This window comes from Chrysochloris asiatica, unplaced genomic scaffold, assembly GCF_000296735.1.
Source record: "Chrysochloris asiatica unplaced genomic scaffold, ChrAsi1.0 scaffold00450, whole genome shotgun sequence".
Lineage (NCBI taxonomy): Eukaryota > Metazoa > Chordata > Mammalia > Afrosoricida > Chrysochloridae > Chrysochloris > Chrysochloris asiatica.
In genome coordinates this window covers 212826-219607 of record NW_006408968.1, presented here as the reverse complement: position 1 = coordinate 219607, position 6782 = coordinate 212826, and the positions used below count along the sequence as shown (strand labels likewise).

The window sequence follows — 6782 nt, the reverse complement described above, 5'->3', positions numbered from 1 at the left end:
TGGCACATAACAACAATGGCTGTAAAGAGTTACAGCCTCGGAAACCCTGTATAGGGTTGCTATGAGTCAGAACCTACTCCACGGCACACAATAACAACAACAGGGCATCAATATAACTGAACAGGCACCAACCCACTCCCTGACTTTGTAGGCATGGTTCCTCTCCTATCTTTCAAATGTCTGAATCAGTGTCCCTTCCACCAGGGTGTTTCCTCAGATTAGCACCCCTGAAGTCTTTCGCTTTAGGCTGTCACCCTTGCCAGGAAGTTATCTGTGCCCCATATACCTCTTAGTCAGTTCATCAGAAAAGTAGGCAAAAGGTGGAATTAGATATGCAAAAGATTCATTGGAAGGGAGGGATGGGAGAATGGAGTTGGAGGAGGCAGAGAAGCCATTGGTCAGCAGTGTAGGTCTGACCCCTTGGAAGAGAGAGGGAGGAAGAAGGGTTGGGTGAGAAGAGTCTTGGGTACAGCTCTAAGAAAACTTTGATCAGGCCAGAGAAGCCCTCAAGCCAGTCACCTTCAGAGGGTAAGGGCCTGCCAATTATCCCTGTCCCACTCAGCCATTGGTTGAGAGCTGCTGCTGCTGCTGCTGTGAAGTACTGTTGAGTCGGTTCGATCCATAGCAACTCTGTTTAGGGTTTCCGAGGAGCAGCTGGTGAGCTTGAACTGCCGACCTTGCAAATCAAACGGCTTTGCAATCCAGCGCATTAACCCACAGCGCCACACTCAGGCTCCATTGGTTGAGAGCAGCCCTTGGGAAATATGGCCTCTGCACAAACATGGAGATGGGCTCCGCACAGTGCCAGGCTTTTTTGGGTGGCGGGAGTGGCCCATTTCTATGGCCCCCACAAGGTGTCATTTTTCTTCTGGTTTGTGTGTTTGTTTCCTTTTGTTTTGGGGTGGTTTTCAAAAATTGAAGAGCAGAACTGACTTTACTGTATCATCTTAAAATTGAATGTCTTGTACTCATTGGCTCGAGACTGGTGGGATGCCAAGGTGGCCCTTAGTCATCCTTCAGGTCTGTGTTGTGCCCGAATTTGTGTTCTCCCACTAACGACTCTTCTCACGTATGCAATTTGCAGAAGCGTTTATTGATCTCTACACAGCATGCGGTGGGTCAACCATCCAAGCTGATGGCGACCCAGAAAGCAGGCACGCAGACCTTTTTATAGGCAGTTGGGGGAAATATCCTTCAAGCTGATTGGCTCTTATCTGGGGGAGGTTGCTGACGTCAGAGGTTTTTACAGTTAGGGTGGATTCTAACGGTTACTGGTGGATTCTAACAGTTACTGGTGGTTAGGGTGGATTTGGGTATGGGGGAAGGAATTTCTTCAGGGAAGGGAAACTGACTCTTTTAAAGGGGAATTTTTCTAGTTGGCGTCTTTTGGGTTCTTCATTCTAGAAATGAACTCGCTCCCTGACTCAGTTTTCAGCCAAACAATGGAGGTCTGTAAGGGGAACTAACGGTAACACTAGGGAGGGTATACATAACGTAGAATAAACACCCATTTACCATCCAAAAGGGCAGCATTTATCGAAAAGCAAAGGTCAAAAGAGTTAGAAAAAAGGGAGGAATGGAAAAGAAACACCGGAGGAAGTGAGATAAGTAGTGTTACATGGGGATTGCAGTCAATGAAATGAGAAAATGTGTATGAATTGTTGAATAGAAAACTGTTCTGCTCTGTAAACCTTCACCCGATTCACAATAAAAAGTTAAACTGAAAAATTGTGAGTTCTGTTAGATTTTGAAAGGGTGGCTCTAGTTGAGGCCGTGGGCATGGGGAGAACTCTGAGGTACCTCAGTGGTCTTTTTAACCCTCTCCCCACTGGGCTGAAGGGTGAGGCTGCCTCTTCCCTCTCACAGGTGGTGCCTTATGGAGGTAGGAAGAGTGGATGTACATGTCATAGACATACCAGATCAATATCTCATTATCACAGTTTCTCTGCAGATGGTAGTAAAGGGTGGTGTTGTTCCAACAAAATCAGTATAGTGTGACAATTTTCTGACAGATGAAATTGTCTGGAGATGGGGCATTTTGCAAGCAGGCAGCCTTGTGGAGGTGGTTTCCACTGTTTCTGTTGTTAGAAACAGTGTTGCATCAACCGCCCTTGTTCATGTAGCTGTGCTATTATTTTTAGATCAGCTTGCATCTCAGGGACTGCTAGGTATTTAATTGTATACATTTCACATCTTAAAATTTTAAAACAAAAGAAAAACCCACTGCCATTGAGTCGACTCTTAGGGACCCGATGTGGGGTTTCCAATGCTATAAATCCTTACAGGAGCAGAAAGCTTCCTCTTTCTCCCATGGAGTAGCTGTTGGATTTGAGCTGCTGACCATGTAGTTAGCAGCCCAATGCATGACCCACTATGCCACCAGGGCTTCTAACCTCCTTAAAAATAAAGTACTGATGGATCCCCACCCTTTTCCCAATAGTGTGTGAGGAAGGGCCTGTTTCTCTCACATACTACATTGGGTGTTACCATTCTTTCATCACTGCCACATCCCCAACTGAAAGTGGTGCTCATGATTGTGTATGTGTATGTATGTGTGCATGTATATATGGTATGTATTTTGGGGTGAGTGCATGTGTGTTTGGACATGTATGTGGTATGTTTTGTGGGATGTGTATGTATATTTGCAAGTATGTGTTTCTGGTATGCATGTGTTGGCATGTATTGTGTATGTATATGCTTGTGTGAGGTTGGGAAGGGTGTTGAGCATCATTTGATGTTAGTGATTCATGTTTCTTTCCATCTAAAATGCCCATTTTTGCCATAGCCCTTGGTTTTAAGAAAAAATCACTGCATTTAGTATTATCTACTTTGCCGCTAAGAGAGAGGAACCCTTGGTTTGAGTTTATTAATTTAAGCGATTTCTTCCTAGGACTTGAAGCCTAGCAACATTGTAGTAAAATCAGACTGCACGCTTAAGATCCTTGACTTTGGTCTGGCCCGGACTGCATGTACAAACTTCATGATGACGCCCTACGTGGTAACACGATATTACCGAGCCCCTGAAGTTATCCTGGGCATGGGGTACAAAGAGAATGGTGAGTACTGACTGAGCTGAATGGAGTGAGTGATGTTTTTAAGAGTGTAATTGGTCATCATTAGTTTTGTTCTTTTTCCTTTAAATGAACTATCTGAAGTATAAAGTAGAAACTGTATTATACATAGGTTATCGTAGTCCATAGATACTAATTAGCTTCATATTCCTGTTCATTAAAATAACTCACTTGTAAAAATTCACTTTTGAAATTACTATTTTGAAAACTTTACAAAAGTGGAGTTGGGAACTTCAAAAAGTTCACAGATACATGGAGTTCAAAGTTGATAGGATTTTCCCATAAACTTTTTGAAGCACCTTCATAACATACAGAAAAGCACACAGTTTTATGAGGATGCTTGATAATTTGTGCTCCCATAAGCAAAGTTCTGTGTGCTTCCTATTAGTTCGTTATGGAAGTAAGAGAAAATCAAACTCCAGTTAATGTCACCGCACCCTAGTTGGGGCAATTAAAATAGCCCTCTGCTTGTACAGTCCAAGGCAGGGGGTACAACTGGGGCTTAACAGAAGAGGATGGGCCTCACAGAATTAAGGGCCTTCCCCTTGAGTCCTGGAGCGCACTGCAGCTCAGCGGTGACACCCAGAAGAGAGTTGGCACTCCCCAAACAACACTACATTTGGCAAACTGGTGATGCTGAATGGTTATGGACTTCTTTGGGGAGGAGGCATGGGGAAAAGACTTGTGGGGTGTCAAGCTCGTTTTTAATCCCCTGATGTTTGGTAGTGGACATCTGGTCTGTCGGGTGCATCATGGCAGAAATGGTCCTCCATAAAGTCCTGTTCCCAGGAAGAGACTGTATCCTTCATAGGGAGTGACCACACTGGTTATGGGGTGGGGGCAGTGCCTTATGGATACTGCTTGTTTCTGGATTTGTTGTTGTTTGTTTGTTTAAAGTTATAAAGTAATGGAATCTTTGGCACTACAACCCAGATTGCTGCAAACTGAAAGTTAAAAACAGAGGTCAGCAACCATTTATAGTATGTGAAAAGTCCACCCTTAGCTAGCAATTTATTTTTCCATATTTGTGTGTTTAGTACACTGTTAGAATTCCTTTTCTCTCACTTTTGTTTTTGTTCATGGCACTTCATAATTTTTCATTTCATTTTATTTTCAGTTGATATCTGGTCAGTGGGTTGCATCATGGGAGAACTGGTGAAAGGTTGTGTGATATTCCAAGGCACTGATCGTATCCTTCCCCCGGATTTTGAACCCCAACCCCAACCATGCTTTCCAAAAATGCCAGAGGCAGAATGATTCTTACCTCTCATATGAACATGCAAAGGGAAAATGTTATCATTCTAAACTGGTTTCTAATTGGGTCTTTGTTATGTTTGACAAATTAGTGTCACAAACCAAATGATTCAATTTTACATTTTCTTTTTTGACCACATGTAATGATTTTGTTGAGGCTTAGAGCTAAGTTAAGCCATTTAATTTAGTTCTTAGTTTTATCAAAACTAGTTGGAGGTATATAAAAAGTTATTTTTTTCTTTGACAAATGCAGTCTGATATCAAAATGAAAATACTATTAACTGATTAAATTAACTAGGAACGTTGCTATCTAAATTTAATAAGCTAGTATGCTTGTGTGATAAAATTAGTATACTATTTTAAAGTTAGAAACGTGCATTAAAATATTTTCCCTCAGAGTAAGAATTGAAGCATATTATGTAAGACTTAGTGAAGAATAGTAAATGAAATTTTTGTGAGGAATTAAATTTTCTTATTATTTTGCTGACATTAGAAATTTATTTGTAGGGTTATTTTGTGGCACATTGGAAAAGTCTAAATATCAAATGTGAAACATTAAATTATACTGTAATTTAAGTTAAACTGTAGTCAGCAAATCATTTAATTACACTGCGTAAAGGAGACTAGATATATAATAGTTAAAATAGCTTCCTGTCTTCGATAATCATTCTTCCATCATTAATGTTTTTACTCTAACATGGTTCTTCACATATGCCTTTTTTCATTTGTGTTCTAACTACATATTTTCATTAGTCTTTGATTTTGTTTTTTGTTTTAAAAGCTTAGTCTCTGTTCATTGACAGAGTAGTGTTTATTTTTAAAGGGAATCAAGCTCTGGAGTTAATGTTGGTACTCGTATGTATTTTATTAAAGTAATTTTAGTTTTTTATGATTTTATAAGGGTGGTATTTTATAAGTTTTTTATAATACAAACTTGGAATGAAAAGATTTTATTCGTATCATTTTATCTGCCTTTCTTTACATTTCTACATCATGGATTTTATAATATAAGTAGTGAAATATAATTTTTTATTTTGTTGTAATAAATTTTCTAGCAGTTTTTTTACATCTTTTTCTTAGATTCACTATTTAAGACTGAGCAATAGGTCTTTATCTTGCTAGTAAATACAATTAAAAAGGGAAAAGTTGATATATTCTAAAGATAAATTATTTGGAAGTATCTGTTAAGCATTTAGTTTTTCTTAATTTGCGTGCATTTCCTGACTTTTTTTTAAAGAAATATATTTTCAGAGATAACAGAAGTGAAAACTGTTATGTATATTCCAAATACATCATTAGGTAATAAATTCCTGCTTTATATATGAACATTTTACAATGTCAGTAGTTAAAGGATTTATGCACAAGATCATCTGTTATTCTTTAAAAAACAAAGCAAAACAGATTATTGTATTTCAAAGAAAATTTTGCCTATGTTTTCAGACATAAGATCAAAATTCTTGGTATAGAAAATGTTCTGGAAACCAGATTGAGATTGACTTTAAATTTGTGTCCTGGGGTACAAAAGGAACTTCAGTCCCCACTGTGAGAATGAGAAAGATAAAGTTCTGCTCAGTCTACATGGGCCCAACAAAGTTCTTACTCCTCCATAGCAACCTCATGTAACAGTAGAACTGCCCATAGGGCTTCCTTGGCTGTAATTTTTACAGAATAGAACTCTAGGTCCTTCTCCCATAGAACTACTGGGTGAGTTTGAACCACGAACTTTTAGGTTAGCATCTGAGTCCTTAAGTATTCTTTAATCACAAGATAACTTTATTTTGATCTAGAGTAGAAAGGTTTATAGACCTAAATATGTTGATTCGAATAAACTGTATTCATAGTTTATAAAGATGCAGAGTATAAGAGTTTCAAAAAATAGTCTAAAATAAAATTCAAAATTTTATTTGAATATCATTTCAGAATGCTTCTTTTGACCCAGTGGGGTGGCCCAGTTAGTTACTTTTTGATGGGTATCAGTATAATTTGAATTTTTATGTAAGTGTTGCTATTTCATGTAATATAGATATAAGGTATTTCAGTTGTATTTTCCTCAAGAGATCCCTTAGATATTGATCAGTGGAATAAAGTTATTGAGCAGCTAGGAACACCATCAGCAGATTTCATGAAGAAACTTCAGCCAACTGTGAGAAATTATGTGGAAAACAGACCAAAGTATCCTGGAATCAAATTTGAAGAACTCTTTCCAGATTGGATATTCCCATCAGAATCTGAACGAGATAAAATAAAAAGTAAGATATCCCTTATTCCTTTTTTTTTTTTTTTAAATTTAAGGTTTTTATTGGGGATTAAGTGAAAGTTTACAGGGCACTTCATCAGTTTCACATTCAACAATTCATATAACTTGTTTCATTACATTGATTATAATCCCCTCCATATAACATCAGTTTAAAGTATTTCTCTCTATCCACTTTAGCTTTTTTTAAAAAAACACACAAA

The 6782-nt window shown here is 38.3% G+C and overlaps 1 protein-coding gene across 2 annotated transcripts in view; it reads left to right on the top strand.

The window, feature by feature from the left end:
• The window catches only part of MAPK9 (mitogen-activated protein kinase 9), a 94052-nt gene that overhangs the window by 77153 nt on the left and 10117 nt on the right, over positions 1 to 6782 (top strand). The window contains exons 6-8 of one of the 2 annotated variants that reach the window (XM_006877252.1): positions 2891 to 3056; positions 4189 to 4260; positions 6392 to 6574. In XM_006877252.1, coding sequence (XP_006877314.1) covers positions 2891 to 3056; positions 4189 to 4260; positions 6392 to 6574 — 421 coding nt within the window. Of the gene's footprint in view, positions 1 to 2890; positions 3057 to 3797; positions 3870 to 4188; positions 4261 to 6391; positions 6575 to 6782 lie in introns of both variants that reach the window. The other variant, XM_006877253.1, reaches the window with a different exon arrangement.